Raw genomic sequence first — 20,124 nt, 5'->3', positions numbered from 1 at the left:
TGGCCAGTAATGAGTTCATCACTAAGTTTAAGATAAGAGTTGATCAGAATAGAGGCGATGATGAAAGTCTGGAGCATCAGTTGGAGGCTGCCAACCTGTCTGATGAATCGTTCGAGGCCCAGACAGAAGTCAACGGACAAATATGATCACAGACATTTTAAAAACGCGAGTTGAGAGTTAAGGGGGAAAAATATTGTAATAAGTATATATTTGAATTGCACACTAAGATATAAAGTGATGGCAGCGAGCACAGTGTTGCAGGATTTAATTAAAAACACATCTGACTAAGACCAACTGAAATTTAGAGTTCTGCATAATAAAGTTTATTCATGATTAATAAAACAAATCTGTAATATTTTTCTTTCTCTTTTGTCCATTTGAATCTCGCTACAGCTTAAATAAAAGAAAAGAATGTGTTTTGAATAAATTAAACTCTATTCTCTCTTTTTCTTTCTTTCTTTTTTTCTTGGTGGGTTTTCTTTTGCAATCAAACGCAACATTATACAATTATATAGTATAGTAAGAAATATCCTTTAACTTAATTTAGTATTTGTTTTTTAATTTTTGGTTTTATTGTTTCCCCTTCAGTTTTGTGCTTATAACATGTTCTAATCTGACATATTATGCAGTAAATTATTTTTGCAATAACTTAACAGGCCATTGTGGGAGCCAACATTCACTTATCAAAGACATATTTGTATATTCTGTGGGCTGCTTTATGGTTGTGTCATTTAGAAACATAAGCCACAACAGACTTCCACCGGAGAGTACTTAAAAATGTATTTTTATGTAAAGATATTTTAATAACTACTATATTAAGAGAGAACCTATTGTTACATGGATTAATTGTACAAACTGTAGAGAAATAAGTTTAAGCGTGCAACTTTTTATTCATTTTTAACTGTATTAATGTTTTTATGTTGATACAGCCGCCTCATATCTGTTTCCTCAGTGTTTTTTAAACCATGTACTCCATCTATGAGTAAGAACATGAATAAATTCCTTTCCAAATTTGTAGTTCTTTTTTCCAACTGTTTTTAGTATATATGTAACATTTCTTTACACACAAATGCAGGTATTCTTTTGCACCAAGACGTTAAAGAAATGCTTAGAAAAAATGAAAATACTACGTTGCAACCTGTGTGTGTGTGTATATATATCTGTATCTATATAGATATAGATATATATGTGTATTCGTACCCTTTTTTCATCATCTAGTTTCCTGTGCCAGATCTTCTACTGATCCACTGAGGCAGACATGTAAAAAAACATGAACTAAAGCATATTTCTGTATATAAACAGGACTTTAAATCTTTATCAACAGCTACTTTAGAGGAAATTCTTCAATAAACTGCAACCAAAGGCTCAACTCAGAGGACAAAACCCAACCTGTTATAAATAGTGTGACAGCAAACTTTCTCTTGTGTAAAGTTACAAATAGGAGTAATTATCCACAGGAGCTTTTATACATAATGAAGTTATAATTCGTCCTGTGTATGTACCACCCGATGCTAGTGCTGACTCGGCCATGGAGGAGCTGCATAAGACCATAAGCAACCAGCAGAACTCCCATCCAAACGCAGTGCACATTATAGCTGGGGACTTCAACCATGCTGATTTAAGGTCAGTATTCCCCAGATTTGAACAGCATATTAAATGTGCAACGAGGGGGAAAAACACATTGGATAAAGCATACAGCAACATCCAAAAAGGCTACAGAGCAACCCCTCTACCACATCTAGGTTTGTCAGACCACATGTCCATGCTGCTGATCCCTGCATACACTCCCATTAGGAGAAGAGCCCCCCCAGTCACAAAAACTGTGAAAACCTGGCCAGAAGGTGCATCACATCAGCTGCAGGACTGTTTTGAAAACACGGACTGGAGCGTGTTCGAACATCAGAACCTTGAAGAGCACACAACATCAGTGCTCTCATACAGGGAGTGCAGAATTATTAGGCAAATGAGTATTTTGTCCACATCATCCTCTTCATGCATGTTGTCTTACTCCAAGCTGTATAGGCTCGAAAGCCTACTACCAATTAAGCATATTAGGTGATGTGCATCTCTGTAATGAGAAGGGGTGTGGTCTAATGACATCAACACCCTATATCAGGTGTGCATAATTATTAGGCAACTTCCTTTCCTTTGGCAAAATGGGTCAAAAGAAGGACTTGACAGGCTCAGAAAAGTTAAAAATAGTGAGATATCTTGCAGAGGGATGCAGCAGTCTCAAAATTGCAAAGCTTCTGAAGCGTGATCATCGAACAATCAAGCGTTTCATTCAAAATAGTCAACAGGGTCGCAAGAAGAGTGTGGAAAAACCAAGGCGCAAAATAACTGCCCATGAACTGAGAAAAGTCAACCGTGCAGCTGCCAAGATGCCACTTGCCACCAGTTTGGCCATATTTCAGAGATGCAACATCACTGGAGTGCCCAAAAGCACAAGGTGTGCAATACTCAGAGACATGGCCAAGGTAAGAAAGGCTGAAAGACGACCACCACTGAACAAGACACACAAGCTGAAACGCCAAGAAATATCTCAAGACTGATTTTTCTAAGGTTTTATGGACTGATGAAATGAGAGTGAGTCTTGATGGGCCAGATGGATGGGCCCGTGGCTGGATTGGTAAAGGGCAGAGAGCTCCAGTCCGACTCAGATGCCAGCAAGGTGGAGGTGGAGTACTGGTTTGGGCTGGTATCATCAAAGATGAGCTTGTGGGGCCTTTTCGGGTTGAGGATGGAGTCAAGCTCAACTCCCAGTCCTACTGCCAGTTTCTGGAAGACACCTTCTTCAAGCAGTGGTACAGGAAGAAGTCTGCATCCTTCAAGAAAAACATGATTTTCATGCAGGACAATGCTCCATCACACGCGTCCAAGTGCTCCACAGCGTGGCTGGCAAGAAAGGGTATAAAAGAAGAAAAACTAATGACATGGCCTCCTTGTTTACCTGATCTGAACCCCATTGAGAACCTGTGGTCCATCATCAAATGTGAGATTTACAAGGAGGGAAAACAGTACACCTCTCTGAACAGTGTCTGGGAGGCTGTGGTTGCTGCTGCACGCAATGTTGATGGTGAACAGATCAAAACACTGACAGAATCCATGGATGGCAGGCTTTTGAGTGTCCTTGCAAAGAAAGGTGGCTATATTGGTCGCTGATTTGTTTTTGTTTTGTTTTTGAATGTCAGAAATGTATATTTGTGAATGTGGAGATGTTATATTGGTTTCACTGGTAAAAATAAATAATTGAAATGGGTATATATTTGTTTTTTGTTAAGTTGCCTAATAATTATGCACAGTAATAGTCACCTGCACACACAGATATCCCCCTAAAATAGCTAAAACTAAAAACAAACTAAAAACTACTTCCAAAAACATTCAGCTTTGATATTAATGAGTTTTTTGGGTTCATTGAGAACATGGTTGTTGTTCAATAAGAAAATTATTCCTCAAAAATACAACTTGCCTAATAATTCTGCACTCCCTGTATATTAACTTCTGTGTCAACAGTGTCACTGTGGACAAACGTCTCCGGGTGTATTCCAACCAGAAACCCTGGATGACTAAAGAGGTCCAGGTCCTGCTGAAGCAACGTGACGCCGCTTTTAGATCCGGTGATGGTATGCAGTACAGTGCAGCCAGATCTGAGTTGAAAAGAGGCATCAGAGAGGCCAAGGCAGCGTACAAGAGAAGGATCGAAGACCACTTCAGCACCAACAACTCACGACAGGTATGGCAGGGAGTTCAGCACTTAACCAACTACAAACCTTGCAATACCACGTTGACTGAGGGTAACGCGGAGCTTGCGGAGGAGCTGAACCACTTCTTCGCACGCTTTGAGGTGAAGGGACCAGAGGCAGCAGCAGCAAAAACATCGGACAGCAGCAGCAGCCCAAGCCTCATAGTGCAGGAATATGAGGTGAGGCGCACACTGAGGGCAGTGAACCCCAGGAAGGCCGCCGGACCAGATGGGGTAACCGCAAAGGTCCTAAAAGAGTGTGCAGACCAGCTGGCTGGGGTCTTCACTAAAATCTTCAACACTTCACTGTCCCAGTCCTGCATCCCGCCATGCCTAAAGTCAGCCACAATTGTCCCACTGCCAAAGCGTACTAACATTAGCAGCCTCAACGACTACCGACCAGTTGCTCTAACACCTGTTATAATGAAGTGCTTCGAGAAACTGGTCCGACGTCACATCATGTCCTGCTTGCCACCCACACTCGACCCGCTCCAGTTCGCATACAGAGCTAACAGATCAACTGAAGATGCCATTGCTACAACGCTCCACACCACCATCTCTCACCTGGAAGTGCAGGGCCGTTACGCCAGGCTGCTCTTTGTTGACTTTAGCTCTGCTTTCAATACGATACTCCCGGACAGACTAATAGTTAAACTGCTGGAAATTGGACTTCCTTCTACCACCTGCCGCTGGATCAGAGACTTCCTCTCAGACCGTGTACAGAGAGTTAGAGTGGGGCCTCATCTTTCCTCAGCCCTCAGCCTCAACACCGGCTCTCCACAAGGCTGTGTACTGAGTCCCCTACTGTACACTCTGTACACACATGACTGTGTTAGTTCCCACCCAGACAACACAGTCATCAAGTTTGCAGATGATACCACCATGGTGGGGCTCATCTCAGGGGGAGATGAGACTGCGTACAGAGCTGAAGTTCAGAGGCTGTCAGATTGGTGTGTAGATAACAACCTGGACCTCAATACCACCAAGACAAAAGAACTGGTAGTTGACTTCAGAAGGAGGAAGCTGCAGCCTGTCAGCATCAACGGGGAGTGCGTGGAAAGGGTCTCCACTTTCAAGTTTCTGGGTGTGCACATAGACACAGACCTCCAACGGAGCTCTAACACCTCTGCGGTCTTAAAGAAGGCCCAACAGCGTCTCCACTTTCTGAGAATCCTCAGAAAAATGGACCTGAAGAAGGAGCTGCTGACCGTCTTCTACCGCTGCTCCACTGAAAGTGTGCTGACATATTGCATCGGTGTGTGGTTCTCCAGCTGCACCACAGCACACAGAAAGGCACTCCAGAGGGTCATCAATATGGCCCAAAAGATCATTGGACATCCTCTTCCCTCCCTGAAGGACCTGTACAGCACTCGCTGTCTCAAGAGGGCACGCAGCATCCTACGGGACTGCACACACCCAGGACACCGGGTGTTTAAGCTGCTGCCGTCTGGCCGGAGGTTCAGGCTGCTGAGGTCCCGAACAAACAGACTCAAGGACAGCTTTTACAACAGGGCAATAGCCCTGATCAATGTAAATGGCTGACCTGACTGGCTACCTCCCTGGACTTTTTTAGGGGGGAGGTAACAATGTTTAAAACAATAACAATAATAATATTTATATTTATAACAAGGTGCAATAATAATTAATGTGCAATAATAACAGTGTGCAATACACATACATTTATTCTTCTTTTTTATACTAAGTTAATATACTGTGTTGTGTTGTTTGTTGCGTTGTGATGTGTCATATCGTGTCGTGTTGTGTTATATGTAGTGCCGACGTAGGACAGTTTTCCAATTTCATTGTACTACTGTACTATGTATGACTGTGCAATGACAATAAAGAGTTATCTTATCTTATCTAGAAATTGTACATTTAAGCTATATAGTTCCCTCTGTGATAACTCTGCTATGAATGCCTCTTATTAACTTTTATGCTTTTACAACCCACTATGAGCAAACACTCAGCAACAGTGGGAAGGAAAAACTCCCTTCTTGAAGGAAAAAACCTCTGGTAGAACCAGGAAATCTGTCTAAACTAGTTGGGGGTTAGAGCAACAGATGCAAGTCTTCAGATCATTTGCAGTGTGACTGTCTTTGTGCACACTTTAACCTGATTCAGTTTTCTTATTTGTCAAAATGCACCATGGGTAAAAAAAACAAAAAAAACAACAAAACAAAATAGTAATGAAGGAGAATCCTCAGCAAAGATGAATTAAACAAGTTTTATTTTGATCAAATTTTACTTTAAGTAAAACACATCTTTATTTGATGACATTAAAGTCATCAAATAAAGACAGTTTTGATGGAGCTCCTGACCCAGCCCAAGCTCTCTATGAAGACGAGGAAAAACTCCCCAGGGGGCCAGATCGATGGGAAGAAACCTCGGGAAAGCCCATTCAAAGAGAGATCCCCTTTCCTGGGATGGCTGGGGGGGGTTACAGGAACTCCAAAAAAGCTAAATTTTTATTTATTTATTTTTTAAGATTGACCCATTCTAGCTATTCCTGTCCAACAGAAAAAAGAAAGGGAGTTACTACAATGTATCATACTTATATGATAAGGTGTGAATTGTGTGTTTGTGTGTGTTATCTTAGCCAGGGGTGAAGCTGGAGCTCCTCCAGTGTTGGGCGCTTCTCCGGGACTAGAGTTAAACACGCGTCCAAGAAATTCCGGCATTCTTGAAAGAAAGAAAAGATCAAAAATATGAAGATGATAGTTCTAGTGATCCAAGGCATCTGTGAATCTGGAAGTGTGAAGTTTTCTTACCTGTGGACAGACGCTTTTTGATGCTCAGTTTCTTTGTGAGGAACCTCCCGGTACTAAAGTATCGTGCATGAAGCGCTTCATACAACACCACTCCCATTTGCCACACCGTGGTGGGTCCACACCTGTAGCAGCTCCTAATGTACCACTCGGGAGGGATGTGAAGAGGAGTGCCTAACAAACAGACACAATTGCAATTTCTTCTAAAACAAAAGACACAAATTGTTACATCTGTGAAAAGCAGGAGCAGAATATGTTACCATAGAAGATGCGATACAGAGATCGCTTCTTAACAAAGCAGCTCAGTCCAAAGTCAATGATGCGAACACGAGGCACATCTGAGCCGGTCTCAATCAGAATGTTTTGTCCCTTGATGTCCCGATGAAAGATGTGTTTATCCTCAAGTTCCTTTACAGCATCAACTAGTTGCTTCAGAATGACCTGGAAAAGATGAAAAACACAATAATGAGTTAATGCTTTTCTGCCTTGATTGAATGCTGTACAGTCTAAGGTTCTTCCAGTCAACTTACCTTGGCCTTGTCCTCTGTTAAAGTTCTTCCATTTTCTGCTTTGTATTTTTGCAGGTCCACAGCGGGGACAGGTCTCTCCAGCACCAGGATCAGCTCTTTGCCAAGGTCGAACCACTCCAGCAAGGACACAGGTGCAGATATTCCCACTGACCCTTCTGCTTCACCTGCAAGTTTAACCATAATGGCCACTTCCACCGAGAGCATCTTCCCATTTTCATCCTGAAATATTACAACAAAGTGGATGATGAGGAACGCCGCATTCAATCCAGTAATGTAAAACTGATTCAAGTGTTGGACGCTTACCGCCACTTTGCAGTAGACTTTATTTTTGGGAATGTGTTTGATGGCAACCTAGAAGACACAGAGCATTGGTGAGCATTTCCTCAGTATGACATAATGAAAGGTGGAAACACAGCAGACGTCTCAGTTTACGATATTATCCATTATCTGCGTTACTGCCTGTCTTACTACCATCATCTGAACACTTACTGGAAAACGATCTTCTATCCGGTAGCCAGCAAACACTGCTCCGCAGCCTCCTTCTCCGAGCTGGTGCTCCTCCACATATCTGGCTTGGAATTCACCTAAACAGACAAAACAGCAAATCTTGTTTTATTACAGCTGTGACACAAATTACTCTCCTCTGTAGCCTAAATGTTCCTTTTGCCCTTCCCCTGAATATAAAACCCAAGCTGCTTGCTACTTACGTTTTTGGTCTGCCACTGATTTTTTGTCCTGGTCCACATTCCTTTTTTTTTTCTTGGGTGACTCTCTGTCGTCTCCCGCGGCCTTTCTTTTGCCATTTTTTGCACACACCTGTTTGTTGTTCAAGTCTGGAGATGTGGAAAACACCAAAAGCACATCAGCTCACTGGATGATAGACACAAACACTAAACACCAATATCTTAAACCTAGCAACCACACTTAATCTACCCCCTTATTCAACTAATTAGCCTACCTTTACCAGAGTCCAACGAGGAGGATGCTTGCTCCTTGTCACCGCTCATATGGTCGAGAAGTTTAGCCTTCTTTGCTTTCTTTGTTGTGCCCTCTTCATCTTGCACAACCTTGCGCTTCACTCCTTTGACCACATCTGAGCTGGTGGAAGGACCAGCCTGCTCAGCGACCCTCCTCCTTTTTATTGGGGTCTGCTTTTCAGGACTGGCCTTTCTTTTAGCAGTCCTGCTCTTACAATCTATAAACGACAACAACACAGTGGTGAAAAAGAGTCCCCGACATCAGGACTGGAAGCAGTTTGATGGCAAAGAATTTGAAATTGCTTTTGCTTAAATTATCACAAGTTTATTCTTGGGATAAAAAAAACTGACCAGTGCGAATTGATACTAGGTTTACTAAGTCTTAGATCTTGATGACACTTGTTGGTCTGTTTTTACTGTTGAGTCCAAGAATAAACTTATTACATTATTTTACCAAAAGACCGGTAACCTTTCTTTGATTAGACATCTTGTATTAAAGCTATTTTCAATCAAACATATGATTCAATTGCTCCAAAAATGATTCACACAGTGTCAACATTTCTAGGATTTGGATTTTACCAGGATTTGATTTTATTATTTTACTTACCTTGATCTCCTGAATCTTTCTTATCGGCTGGAGTGGTAATTTTTCTTGTTTCCCTTTTCATTGTAATTTCGGAGAACTTTTAAAATCGAAAATGTAAACCGTAATGAGTTAATATTCAGTTAATATTCCTTCAAATGTGCGTCCTTCAAATGCTTGACTTTTCTAACTGAATTCTGTAAGTGAGCTTTATAAGTAAACTCTGGAAACTATGGCAACACAACATAGAATCTTGCCTTTCAGTGACTTCACTGACTGCCAGTAGTTCAAAGTAGTTTACAGAAAAACACTGGCAGACAAAGCCATAATATTTCATATAATTCAGTCATTTCATATCAATTAAACAGTTTCTTTCATTATCTTTCATCGTTTGTATAAAGACCTCATGTATGGATGACAGTATGAAGATTTGTGGTTGACCACACACTAATAAACACAGTGTCAGCTACATTGTCATCTGATTTAAAGTATTTATTATTGTACATTTAACTGTCATGGTACTGAGTCTGTGACCCAGTGTTTTGTGTTTGTTCATTTATATTCATTGATTATTCTTATGTATGTTTTTGGTTCTCTTTATTGTTTTCTTCTTGTGTTATATTCTTAGGCTTTAGGTTTCTGTTACTTTGCCTTGCCCCTGTGTCCCACGTGTCATGTCTAGTCACTCTTGTTTCCATGTTCCCCAATTTCTCCCCAGTCAGTCATGTCTCTGTGTCAACTCTGTGTCTTTGTAAAAGTCTCTTGTTTGCTGTTTTACTTTGATAGTCTTGTGTGCTATGTTAGTGTTTTCATGTCTGTGAAGGTTCTCAGTCATCCAGGTCATCGTAGTCTAAGGAGTTTGGAAAGAAAGCGTCTGGACTTGAAGTTGCTTGAAGACGTTTCACCTTCTCAGATGAAAGGAACTTAAACTTTGCTTGAACGTCTTCAAGCAACTTAAAGAAGTCCAGACGTTTTCTTTCTAAGCTCCTTAGACTATGTTAGTGTTTTCAGTTTTCCTTCCCCATGGTCTTGTTGTTTGTGATTTCTCGCAGCTGTGCTCTCATCCTGTGTCTTATTCCCTCATTTATCCCTCTGTGTATTTAAGCCCATTGTTTTCCTCTGTTTGCTGTTGGGTTGTCTGTGTATCATCCATGACATTTCCCATGTTCCAGGTTATCATTTGTTGTGTTCCATGTCTCAGATCTTTAGTTTCTTTATACTTGCTTCTAGTTCCCTCCCTGTTTAGTTTTTGTTAGTTTAGTCTTTGTATTCCTGCATTTTTGTTTGTTGTTTTGTGCTGCCTCAATAAAAGGCATATTTTCAGTTTAAGTCCTCGTCAGCCTCTGCATTTGGGTCCTATCTCTCTTCACTCCACACATCTGCCAGAGCAGCCATGACATTAACTTTCTTATTATATCAAACGACAGACCAATGAAAGATAAAGGGATAAAAACAGAGTGTGTGTACTATCTATGTGAGATCAAATATAACAAGTTTTTATAAAGGACAACAAATGATGTTTTGTCACAAGCTCCCAGTAAAGTTTTCTGTTAAGTATAAAATCCAGTTGTTCATCTCTTGTGTTAGGTGCCGTTTTTATGCTCGAATGATTCACAGGTCAGTGTTAAGTGGCTTAACTGATGTGAAAGATCAGGAGCCCACAGAGTGTTCGCGTGACTATCTGGTTTCTTTTATTTAGAGCACAGAAATGTTCCTTTGTGGTCTAGAACCGTGGTCTTTTCCTGGCAGCCAGCTTTCCAGATTATTCCACACTCTAGTGATGGGATTTCCGGCTCTTTTTAGAGAACCGGCTTTTTCGGCTCGGCTCACTAAAAAGAGCCGGCTCCCACCCGGCTCTTTAGGTTGTTTTGTTGCTTTAATTAATTTATTATTAACAACAATCTAAAATTATGCACAAAATTAATTACTAATGTAAAAAAAAGTGGTTTTATTTATATATGTTTATATATAAATATATGCGGTGGCCCCTAGAGACAAAGCACGTACAAACTACAAAACACATTTCTAGCGTTAACTGAACTTCCAAAACAGAGCTACCTAGATCACTTAAATTACACAGTTGAAAGCATATGTGTATTGTTTGTGTATTTATACACAAGCACTCATATATATTCAAATAATTTAAAAAAATGTTCATTTACCTGTTACTACCACACACCAAATCCAGTCGCTGGTACTTGTTGGCTTGTGTAGCCAGTAGGTAACAAAAGCTCAACACTGCGCCTAGCATCCTGGAGCACTTCTGTTGTCTTTTGTACGTGTTTTGGAGTTTTTTACGTGCTTCTGAGTTTTTACGTGTTTTGGCGTTTGTACGTGCTTCGGGGTTTGTATGTGCTTCGGAGTTTGTACGTGCTTCAGCGTTTGTATGTGCTTCAGAGTTCAGACGTGTTTTGAAGTTTGTACGTGCTTTGTCTCTAGCGGTAACGTAAATATACTTTTATTTATTCACTCCACATAAAATGTAATAAATAAATCATATAATACAAAAAACAACTATTCACATTTCAACTTTTAACTATTTAAATTTTCAGCTTTTTCCTTTAAAACAAATTAAAAATTAAACAACACAAAGCACTGCAAACCACAACACAATTAAATATAAATTAAAATATGAAAACAAAAAGAAGATGCACATTCTCTGTCATATGGGCCTGCATGAATAAACTTTCTGAATCCTTTAGCATTCCTAACTGAAAATAGTTGTGGATGATTACTATACGTCTCTAATGTGATGTTGTTGTCCCTGGCTCTCTTTCCCTCCCGCTCTGTTCCTGTGCTACTGCCAGTGTAACTACTGCCCCTCCTCTCTCTTCCCAGCACAAGCACAAGGCTCGCATGCGGAGTGAAGTGGAAAAAAGTGCGAGAGAGAGGGTGAGAGAAAGAAAATAAAAACCCATGGCTCGCGATAAGGAGCCGTCTCGCGTCTTTCACGTCAAAGATCGGGCTCTAAGAGCCGTTTCGTTTTTGTATTATATGATTTATTTATTACATTTTATGTGGAGTAAATAAATAAAAGTATATTTACGGTGGCCCCTGGAGACAAAGCATGTACAAACTCCAAAGCACGTACAAACTCCGAAGCACGTACAAACTCCAAAACACGTAAAAGCTCCGAAGCACGTACAAACTCCGAAGCACGTACAACTCCAAAACACGTAATAACTCAAAAGCACATAAAAACTCAAAACACGTACAAAATACAACAGAAGTGCTCCAGGATGCTAGGTGCAGTGTTGAGCTTTGTTACTTAGTGGCTACACAAGCCAGCAAGTACCAACGACCGGATTTGGTGTGTGGTAGTAACAGGTAAATGAACATTTTTTTTTAATTATTTGAATATATATATGAGTGCTTGTGTATAAATACACAGACAATACACACATGCTTTCAATTGTGTAATTTAAGTGATCTAGGTAGCTCTGTTTTGGAAGTTCAGTTAAAGCTAGAAATGTGTTTTGGAGTTTGTACATGTTTTTGTCACGGTTGGCTGTGTGGCAGGCAAGCTGAAGTGGTGGACCCAAAATTGCAGGACTCTTGGAGACGGGAATAAACTGAAAACGCAGCTTTATTGCTGGAGGAATGATTCACAAAATAAAACTTACAAAAACAAAACTCTAAACCGAGGTGCTGGAGGACAGGACATTACAAACACACAGCAAGTTGAGGGTACGACGTGACAGGGAGCGCAGGAAAACACAGGGCTTAAATACACAGGGGAGTAATTAGGAAATGGGCAACAGGAGGGAGACACAGCTGGGAGAAATTAGGCTAACGAGACAGGAGAAAGGTAAAACTGAACACATTGACATGAGACATGAACTTTCAGAATAAAACAGGAAACTAACAGACACAGAGAACCAGAACGGACACTGAACTTAGCAGGCAGACTCACGAGCAGACACAGAGACACCAAGGACAGATAGAGGGAACACAGGCAGGCATAAAACAAACACACTAACACATAGCAAACCTAAACAAAAGACAAGGCAGAATAAACAAGAATATAGAAGAATATAAGGAAACACAAAACACAGAGTCCTCAGACTCAGGACCATGACAGTTTTGAAGTTTGTACGTGCTTTGTCTCTAGGGGCCACCGCATATATAAACATATATAAATAAAACCACTTCTTTTTTTTTTTACATTAGTAATTCCTTTTGTGCATAATTTTATATTATTGTTAATAATAAATTAATTAAAGCAACAAAACAACCTAAAGAGCCGGTTCGGAGCCGAAAGAGCCGGTTCCCTAAAAAGAGCCGGAAATCCCATCACTACTGGTTAGGTCTGCGAACCCGGACAGGAACTGGTGATAGTACCCAGGCAGCCCCAGGAATTACCTCATCTCCTTTTTTGTCTTGGGAAGTGGGTAGGATACAATGGCGGCCGTCTTCTCCGCCCTTGGACGCACCTGCCCGCCTCCCAAGTGGTACCCCAAATACTGTACCTCCCTCCATCCAACTGCACACTTCCACCAGCCTCTGAATCTACAGGACCGCGGCCACCTGCTGTAGATGCTCCACCCAGGTGTCACTGTGGATGATCACATCATCCAGATAGGCACCAGCAAATGCAGCTTGAGGACACCTGGTGCATGAGACACGAGAAAGTGGTGGGGGCTCCGAAGAAGCTGAACGGAAGTGTGACAAATTGGCTGACAAGGGAAGCCCTTGGTTAAATACAGCGCTGTGAAAAACTGAGCAGTGCCTAAACGGTCCCTGAGGTCATTGAGCTCGTCAAACCATACACTATAATTTCGCTTGAAACAACATTCGAGGGCATGACTGAAAATGATTTCAAAAGCAGTCAGTGTCAAAAGAACAGCTTTGAAACACCTTCATAAAGCCAACAGAGTACTTAAAAAAGAAAAGGTCTGGCAAAATAGAGAGAAATTATTGGTCCCTCGAGACTTTCGCAACATATAAGAGTTTAAAGAAATGTAAAGAAAAAATTAAAATATTAAGTCGCAACCTAACGTTCTCATAATTCAAACAGAGGTCTGAAGAAGTAACAACCCAGCAAGCAATAATTTAAATGAAAAATTAATTTCTACCGGTCTCAGAAATAATCTCCACATCTGGTTTGGGATCTATGAGGGAGCTCATGTGCAAGAATATTATTTTTTTGTTTTTTTTTTTCTTTTAAATTATATCTATTTGTTAGATTGGATTCAATGTGCTTTATATTATAAAGCCAAAATCATACAATAATACTGAGAAAATAATCTATCGCTAATGAGCCAAGTCAAAGATTTTTTTGAAGAAAAAACGCAATCTCTCTGCAACACTGCAATCTGGTTGTTAAGGGACGACATAACAAATTCTCCTGACTGAAGTTTGGTCTGTTTAGAGCATCTTTTTCCTGCCATGCAATTCTATTTGTCCCTAACCATCAGGAACCCTCATTTTAACTTTTATTGAGTTTTAAAAAGAGTTTTAAAGCACAGCTACTTTAGAGGAAATTCTTCAATAAACTCCAACCAAAGGCTCCACTCAGAGGACAAAACCCAACCTGTTATAAATAGTGTGACAGCAAACTTTCTCTTGTGTAAAGTTACAAATAGGAGTAATTATCCACAGGAGCTTTTATACATAATGAAGTTATAATTCGTCCTGTAGAAATTGTACATTTAAGCTATATAGTTCCCTCTGTGATAACTCTGCTATGAATGCCTCTTATTAACTTTTATGCTTTTACAACCCACTATGAGCAAACACTCAGCAACAGTGGGAAGGAAAAACTCCCTTCTTGAAGGAAAAAACCTCTGGTAGAACCAGGAAATCTGTCTAAACTAGTTGGGGGTTAGAGCAACAGATGCAAGTCTTCAGATCATTTGCAGTGTGACTGTCTTTGTGCACACTTTAACCTGATTCAGTTTTCTTATTTGTCAAAATGCACCATGGGTAAAAAAAAACAAAAAAAACAACAAAACAAAATAGTAATGAAGGAGAATCCTCAGCAAAGATGAATTAAACAAGTTTTATTTTGATCAAATTTTACTTTAAGTAAAACACATCTTTATTTGATGACATTAAAGTCATCAAATAAAGACAGTTTTGATGGAGCTCCTGACCCAGCCCAAGCTCTCTATGAAGACGAGGAAAAACTCCCCAGGGGGCCAGATCGATGGGAAGAAACCTCGGGAAAGCCCATTCAAAGAGAGATCCCCTTTCCTGGGATGGCTGGGGGGGTTACAGGAACTCCAAAAAAGCTAAATTTTTATTTATTTATTTTTTAAGATTGACCCATTCTAGCTATTCCTGTCCAACAGAAAAAAGAAAGGGAGTTACTACAATGTATCATACTTATATGATAAGGTGTGAATTGTGTGTTTGTGTGTGTTATCTTAGCCAGGGGTGAAGCTGGAGCTCCTCCAGTGTTGGGCGCTTCTCCGGGACTAGAGTTAAACACGCGTCCAAGAAATTCCGGCATTCTTGAAAGAAAGAAAAGATCAAAAATATGAAGATGATAGTTCTAGTGATCCAAGGCATCAGTGAATCTGGAAGTGTGAAGTTTTCTTACCTGTGGACAGACGCTTTTTGATGCTCAGTTTCTTTGTGAGGAACCTCCCGGTACTAAAGTATCGTGCATGAAGCGCTTCATACAACACCACTCCCATTTGCCACACCGTGGTGGGTCCACACCTGTAGCAGCTCCTAATGTACCACTCGGGAGGGATGTGAAGAGGAGTGCCTAACAAACAGACACAATTGCAATTTCTTCTAAAACAAAAGACACAAATTGTTACATCTGTGAAAAGCAGGAGCAGAATATGTTACCATAGAAGATGCGATACAGAGATCGCTTCTTAACAAAGCAGCTCAGTCCAAAGTCAATGATGCGAACACGAGGCACATCTGAGCCGGTCTCAATCAGAATGTTTTGTCCCTTGATGTCCCGATGAAAGATGTGTTTATCCTCAAGTTCCTTTACAGCATCAACTAGTTGCTTCAGAATGACCTGGAAAAGATGAAAAACACAATAATGAGTTAATGCTTTTCTGCCTTGATTGAATGCTGTACAGTCTAAGGTTCTTCCAGTCAACTTACCTTGGCCTTGTCCTCTGTTAAAGTTCTTCCATTTTCTGCTTTGTATTTTTGCAGGTCCACAGCGGGGACAGGTCTCTCCAGCACCAGGATCAGCTCTTTGCCAAGGTCGAACCACTCCAGCAAGGACACAGGTGCAGATATTCCCACTGACCCTTCTGCTTCACCTGCAAGTTTAACCATAATGGCCACTTCCACCGAGAGCATCTTCCCATTTTCATCCTGAAATATTACAACAAAGTGGATGATGAGGAACGCCGCATTCAATCCAGTAATGTAAAACTGATTCAAGTGTTGGACGCTTACCGCCACTTTGCAGTAGACTTTATTTTTGGGAATGTGTTTGATGGCAACCTAGAAGACACAGAGCATTGGTGAGCATTTCCTCAGTATGACATAATGAAAGGTGGAAACACAGCAGACGTCTCAGTTTACGATATTATCCATTATCTGCATTACTGCCTGTCTTACTACCATCATCTGAACACTTACTGGAAAACGATCTTCTATCCGGTAGCCAGCAAACACTGCTCCGCAGCCTCCTTCTCCGAGCTGGTGCTCCTCCACATATCTGGCTTGGAATTCACCTAAACAGACAAAACAGCAAATCTTGTTTTATTACAGCTGTGACACAAATTACTCTCCTCTGTAGCCTAAATGTTCCTTTTGCCCTTCCCCTGAATATAAAACCCAAGCTGCTTGCTACTTACGTTTTTGGTCTGCCACTGATTTTTTGTCCTGGTCCACATTCCTTTTTTTTTTCTTGGGTGACTCTCTGTCGTCTCCCGCGGCCTTTCTTTTGCCATTTTTTGCGCACACCTGTTTGTTGTTCAAGTCTGGAGATGTGGAAAACACCAAAAGCACATCAGCTCACTGGATGATAGACACAAACACTAAACACCAATATCTTAAACCTAGCAACCACACTTAATCTACCCCCTTATTCAACTAATTAGCCTACCTTTACCAGAGTCCAACGAGGAGGATGCTTGCTCCTTGTCACCGCTCATATGGTCGAGAAGTTTAGCCTTCTTTGCTTTCTTTGTTGTGCCCTCTTCATCTTGCACAACCTTGCGCTTCACTCCTTTGACCACATCTGAGCTGGTGGAAGGACCAGCCTGCTCAGCGACCCTCCTCCTTTTTATTGGGGTCTCCTTTTCAGGACTGGCCTTTCTTTTAGCAGTCCTGCTCTTACAATCTATAAACGACAACGACACAGTGGTGAAAAAGAGTCCCCGACATCAGGACTGGAAGCAGTTTGATGGCAAAGAATTTGAAATTGCTTTTGCTTAAATTATCACAAGTTTATTCTTGGGATAAAAAAAACTGACCAGTGCGAATTGATACTAGGTTTACTAAGTCTTAGATCTTGATGACACTTGTTGGTCTGTTTTTACTGTTGAGTCCAAGAATAAACTTATTACATTATTTTACCAAAAGACCGGTAACCTTTCTTTGATTAGACATCTTGTATTAAAGCTATTTTCAATCAAACATATGATTCAATTGCTCCAAAAATGATTCACACAGTGTCAACATTTCTAGGATTTGGATTTTACCAGGATTTGATTTTATTATTTTACTTACCTTGATCTCCTGAATCTTTCTTATCGGCTGGAGTGGTAATTTTTCTTGTTTCCCTTTTCATTGTAATTTCGGAGAACTTTTAAAATCGAAAATGTAAACCGTAATGAGTTAATATTCAGTTAATATTCCTTCAAATGTGCGTCCTTCAAATGCTTGACTTTTCTAACTGAATTCTGTAAGTGAGCTTTATAAGTAAACTCTGGAAACTATGGCAACACAACATAGAATCTTGCCTTTCAGTGACTTCACTGACTGCCAGTAGTTCAAAGTAGTTTACAGAAAAACACTGGCAGACAAAGCCATAATATTTCATATAATTCAGTCATTTCATATCAATTAAACAGTTTCTTTCATTATCTTTCATCGTTTGTATAAAGACCTCATGTATGGATGACAGTATGAAGATTTGTGGTTGACCACACACTAATAAACACAGTGTCAGCTACATTGTCATCTGATTTAAAGTATTTATTATTGTACATTTAACTGTCATGGTACTGAGTCTGTGACCCAGTGTTTTGTGTTTGTTCATTTATATTCATTGATTATTCTTATGTATGTTTTTGGTTCTCTTTATTGTTTTCTTCTTGTGTTATATTCTTAGGCTTTAGGTTTCTGTTACTTTGCCTTGCCCCTGTGTCCCACGTGTCATGTCTAGTCACTCTTGTTTCCATGTTCCCCAATTTCTCCCCAGTCAGTCATGTCTCTGTGTCAACTCTGTGTCTTTGTAAAAGTCTCTTGTTTGCTGTTTTACTTTGATAGTCTTGTGTGCTATGTTAGTGTTTTCATGTCTGTGAAGGTTCTCAGTCATCCAGGTCATCGTAGTCTAAGGAGTTTGGAAAGAAAGCGTCTGGACTTGAAGTTGCTTGAAGATGTTTCACCTTCTCGGATGAAAAGAATTTAAACTTTGCTTGAACGTCTTCAAGCAACTTAAAGAAGTCCAGACGTTTTCTTTCTAAGCTCCTTAGACTATGTTAGTGTTTTCAGTTTTCCTTCCCCATGGTCTTGTTGTTTGTGATTTCTCGCAGCTGTGCTCTCATCCTGTGTCTTATTCCCTCATTTATCCCTCTGTGTATTTAAGCCCATTGTTTTCCTCTGTTTGCTGTTGGGTTGTCTGTGTATCATCCATGACATTTCCCATGTTCCAGGTTATCATTTGTTGTGTTCCATGTCTCAGATCTTTAGTTTCTTTATACTTGCTTCTAGTTCCCTCCCTGTTTAGTTTTTGTTAGTTTAGTCTTTGTATTCCTGCATTTTTGTTTGTTGTTTTGTGCTGCCTCAATAAAAGGCATATTTTCAGTTTAAGTCCTCGTCAGCCTCTGCATTTGGGTCCTATCTCTCTTCACTCCACACATCTGCCAGAGCAGCCATGACATTAACTTTCTTATTATATCAAACGACAGACCAATGAAAGATAAAGGGATAAAAACAGAGTGTGTGTACTATCTATGTGAGATCAAATATAACAAGTTTTTATAAAGGACAACAAATGATGTTTTGTCACAAGCTCCCAGTAAAGTTTTCTGTTAAGTATAAAAACCAGTTGTTCATCTCTTGTGTTAGGTGCCGTTTTTATGCTTGAATGATTCACAGGTCAGTGTTAAGTGGCTTAACTGATGTGAAAGATCAGGAGCCCACAGAGTGTTCGCGTGACTATCTGGTTTCTTTTATTTAGAGCACAGAAATGTTCCTTTGTGGTCTAGAACCGTGGTCTTTTCCTGGCAGCCAGCTTTCCAGATTATTCCACACTCTAGTGATGGGATTTCCGGCTCTTTTTAGAGAACCGGCTTTTTCGGCGCGGCTCACTAAAAAGAGCCGGCTCTTTCGGCTCCCACCCGGCTCTAAACCAAACAAAATGTCCAAAAAAAACACACAGGGGAGCAGAGTCCAAAACGTAGGTCAGGAGAAGCCCAGCACAGTTCATTTCGGGAGGCCGACCGTGCGAATGGCAACGGCGGAGGCGTAGAAACAGTTCTGGGGGCCGACCGTGCGCATGGCAGCGGTGGCAACAGAGCAATTCCGGAGGCCGGCGACGCGGAAGGCAGTGGCGGCATTCAGGAGGTCGTCCACAGCGGCGACGACGCCCAACTAGAGGCCAGGAAAGCGGCCGGCAGAGACGAGGTGGAACAGGACGAGCTGGAACTGATGACGGTGTGGCAACCGCAGGACCAGACGAGGCAGGACCGGATGCTGAAGCCGGACCTGGCGTGGAAGAAGCCACTGCGGCTGGACCAGGCGAAGATGAAGCCGGAGCTGGACCAGACGAGGCTGAGGCGGCTGAAGCAGAGGCTGAACCAGACGAGGCTGAGGCGGCTGAAGCAGAGGCTGGACCAGACGAGGCTGAGGTGGCTGAAGCAGAGGCTGGAGCAGACGAGGCTGAAACTGAAGCGGAGGCTGGACCAGGCGAGGATGAAGCCGGAGCTGGACCAGGCGAGGATGAAGCCGGAGCTGGGCCAGGCGAGGATGAAGCCGGAGCTGGACCAGGCGAAGCTGAAGCAGAGGCTGGACCAGGCGACGGCGTGGGTGAAGCTGAAGCTGGACCAGGCGACGGCGTGGGTGAAGCTGAAGCTGGACCAGGCGACGGCGAGGATGAAGACGAAGCTGGACCAGGCAACGGCGAGGATGAAGACACGGAGGCTGCAGCTGGCGAGGATGAAGACTCTGAGGCTGCAGCTGGCGGCGGCGTGGAAGCCGGAGACGGAGGCGCTGCAGTAGGCGGCGGCGTGGACGAAACTGTGGATGCGGCTGCTGCTGCAGGCGTGGATGAGGCTGCTGGTGGAGCAGCTGGTGGCTGGACGGGCTCCTCGGGCCCCCCAGCTGACGAGGAAGGTTGCTGGACAGGCTCCTCGGGCCCTCCAGCTGACGAGGAAGG

General features: G+C 41.7%; 2 protein-coding genes across 2 annotated transcripts; both read right to left on the bottom strand.

The window, feature by feature from the left end:
- Positions 1-4,729: 4,729 nt before the first annotated feature.
- On the bottom strand, positions 4,730-10,409 carry LOC146369349 (serine/threonine-protein kinase pim-2-like). Its single transcript, XM_084909323.1, has 9 exons — positions 8,622-10,409; positions 7,996-8,232; positions 7,745-7,870; positions 7,527-7,621; positions 7,341-7,388; positions 7,038-7,256; positions 6,768-6,948; positions 6,511-6,681; positions 4,730-6,421 (listed from the first exon to the last, which is right to left on the bottom strand). Exons 1-9 carry the CDS (start codon positions 8,680-8,682, stop codon positions 6,330-6,332), a joined length of 1,230 nt encoding a protein of 409 aa, XP_084765449.1. The 5' UTR covers positions 8,683-10,409; the 3' UTR covers positions 4,730-6,329.
- Positions 10,410-12,998: 2,589 nt separating this feature from the next.
- Positions 12,999-19,026, bottom strand: LOC146369348 (serine/threonine-protein kinase pim-2-like). The gene is made up of 9 exons (XM_084909322.1): positions 17,253-19,026; positions 16,627-16,863; positions 16,376-16,501; positions 16,158-16,252; positions 15,972-16,019; positions 15,669-15,887; positions 15,399-15,579; positions 15,142-15,312; positions 12,999-15,052 (listed from the first exon to the last, which is right to left on the bottom strand). Exons 1-9 carry the CDS (start codon positions 17,311-17,313, stop codon positions 14,961-14,963), a joined length of 1,230 nt encoding a protein of 409 aa, XP_084765448.1. The 5' UTR covers positions 17,314-19,026; the 3' UTR covers positions 12,999-14,960.
- Positions 19,027-20,124: the final 1,098 nt, after the last annotated feature.

The sequence above is a fragment of the Perissodus microlepis genome, chromosome 17 (assembly GCF_051167445.1).
Source record: "Perissodus microlepis isolate ML-2025 ecotype Zambia chromosome 17, ASM5116744v1, whole genome shotgun sequence".
NCBI classification, from domain to species: Eukaryota; Metazoa; Chordata; class Actinopteri; order Cichliformes; family Cichlidae; genus Perissodus; species Perissodus microlepis.
This window is presented reverse-complemented; position numbering and strand designations above follow the sequence as displayed.